The 2,296-nt window shown below is 49.9% G+C and overlaps 1 protein-coding gene across 1 annotated transcript; it reads right to left on the bottom strand.

Annotated features, from left to right (window-relative positions):
* Positions 1-244: 244 nt before the first annotated feature.
* On the bottom strand, positions 245-2,133 carry Pmar_PMAR015700 (hypothetical protein; the record flags this gene model as incomplete). Its single annotated transcript, XM_002768284.1, has 13 exons — positions 245-317; positions 373-512; positions 560-607; positions 656-760; positions 806-931; positions 1,099-1,191; positions 1,245-1,356; positions 1,405-1,516; positions 1,566-1,662; positions 1,711-1,789; positions 1,838-1,918; positions 1,964-2,068; positions 2,119-2,133. Coding segments are annotated over 13 exons (1,185 nt in total), but the record flags the coding sequence as incomplete, so codon positions are not given.
* Between the last annotated feature and the right edge of the window lie 163 nt (positions 2,134-2,296).

Below are 2,296 nucleotides of genomic sequence, written 5' to 3'. Positions count from 1 at the left end.
AGTCCTACACTCTTAGCCTCATAACCCTCCAGAGTCTTTCGAACATACGTGTCATGACTGCAACATTGGTCGTGAGTTTTGACGATAACTTGAATTGGTGCAGAACAACAGCGATCGCAGCAAGCTCAGCCGTGGCCATCAACTCGTGAGCAAACTGGATCAAACGCGAAGTATCGGGTCTCAAAGGTTCAGGTATCTATCGCGTACGAACAAGTGACTCCCTGAACGCGAGAAGCTCCACTACCTCATGGCTGTCATGCAAGGTCTCCTTGTCAACGCCATGGCAGCATAACTCGGCTAGTTCCAAGAGGAGTAGTCTGACGGATGAGCTTACTATAAGAAGAGCTCACTCTCACATATCGTCGAACTCACCGGCCCGCCAGTTGATGCATGAGTGCTTCCGACTGCAGACTAGCTTCCACAATACTCTGCGCGTTGTCACCGAGTTTCAAGAGGCCATTACGAAACATTTTCTTTGACGCGGACAGATCTACCACGCCGACATCAATCATCTGACGAACGCCTTGACCACGGCAAGATACGATCATCAACGTATTACCCGCATGAAATGTTCAAATTCAAGTTGTCTCCTCTCCTTCATCGAAACCTGTATAGCAGCGCGATTCAGCGAGTGCGCTCCAAAGCGTCGTGATACCTGTGTAGTCCTGTAACTCTGCAGCTCAGCCTCTAAAACGTCACACTGCTCGAATAGGAAAGACAAAGAGTCAACTATCTCCTCGTGGAACGCCTTCATAGCATCCTGAATATAGACTAACTCGCAAGATACTAGTGCGACAACTTGTACTTCGGCAGAACCGTATTCGGTGAGGGATGGCTTCTTCATTATATCTTCCTCGAACCATTGAACAGTTTTCTTGTGTGATGCCGGTGACTCCAGACGATACAACATGTCTACCACGACTCTGAGCACCTGCGGAGACGATACTATAACGAGCAACGTATCGCCCCTAACCCAGTGGTCGTTGATGCTTTAGGTATAATACTGAACCGTTTCTAATCATGCCACGATCATACAGAATTGCCATGATGTTTCGGAATGAGCAGAGCGAGTGTCTCAGAACGCAATCTACTTTTTACCTGCACGAATGTCTCCCGATCAAACGCCTGATGTTCAATCTGCTGCTTGAGAAGCTCCAGGTCCAGACGAGAGGCGAACTCAGTCTGCCTGGCCTGAAATACTAGGCACTGATGAATACCACTGAGAATACCAGATCCGATCGGACCTGGGGCAAGAAACTGCACATTCTCGACCGTAGCTCCGACAACCTGGCGAAAACGAAGGAGTAATCTGGGGGCCGCTTCTGCAGGTCTTCCCTATGCAAATCCCAAAATGCCCTACAATGAGAAAAAATGCATGAGAACAATACCTCACGACCTCATAACCTCTTGAAGGTTCTGGCGAGTCTATCTGCCATCTCCTTCTCCTTATCGTCAGTGAAGGCCTGATTCATATACCCCGAGACACCGGACCATGTCAGCTCCGGGCATGTTCGAACTGATCGGGCGTTGAGCAATACGCGAACGCAAGGCTCGCGAAGACTCACGAGTGTGGTAGAACAGCCATTCACTGGTGACGAATGACAGGGCATTGGATAGTTGTTTGACGTTGCGAAGCCCAGACTCTCCCATTCGGACATGTACCTCACGAAAAGGCAACGTTATATGAAGTCGTGCCTATCGTTGAGGTACCTCAGCGATCAATGCACGTAGACGATCGACCATATCAGCTGGTGGGTACTGACCATGGGCTGCGATATTGCGTAATAAGCTGACATCAGCCCCATAGCAGTTCACCGTGAGTCCACCTTTCTCCTACCTGTCCACCTCGTCGACCAGCTTCTGCTTACTCCGTTTCAAAGATCGTGACTCGTCCAGAAGGCTTCCACCCTGACGTATGCTGCACAACAATAATTCACCGATCAACACTTCGAGCTAGTAGTACTTAGTCGCAGCTCCAGTAACCTGTCCATTCCCACTCTCACTGGATGAATTATCAAACTCGGTCTTCAATTTCGAGCCGCTCGAAGTTGTAGGTGCACGCTCTGACCTAGGGCCGAGAGAAGCCTGTTCGGTTCGTGCGGTGAAAACAAGCACTACTCTGTCAGTTTGAGCTCATCTGGTGCTTCGAAAATTTTACTTGCGGAAGAGGTGCCTCAGCTTCATCCGGGGAATCACTTTCTGTCGTCGATGGGCCTTTAGGTGGACCCGCAGGAGTGTTCGCTGCTGCCTGGTCGCCGTCGTTCTGGTTGGTGCCGCAATCACTTTCATTTTCGAA

Source organism: Perkinsus marinus (assembly GCF_000006405.1).
Source record: "Perkinsus marinus ATCC 50983 genomic scaffold scf_1104296968876, whole genome shotgun sequence".
In the NCBI taxonomy this organism is placed as follows: Eukaryota; Perkinsozoa; order Perkinsida; family Perkinsidae; genus Perkinsus; species Perkinsus marinus.
Note: the sequence above shows the minus strand (reverse complement) of the source record. Positions and strands in the feature narration are given on the sequence as shown.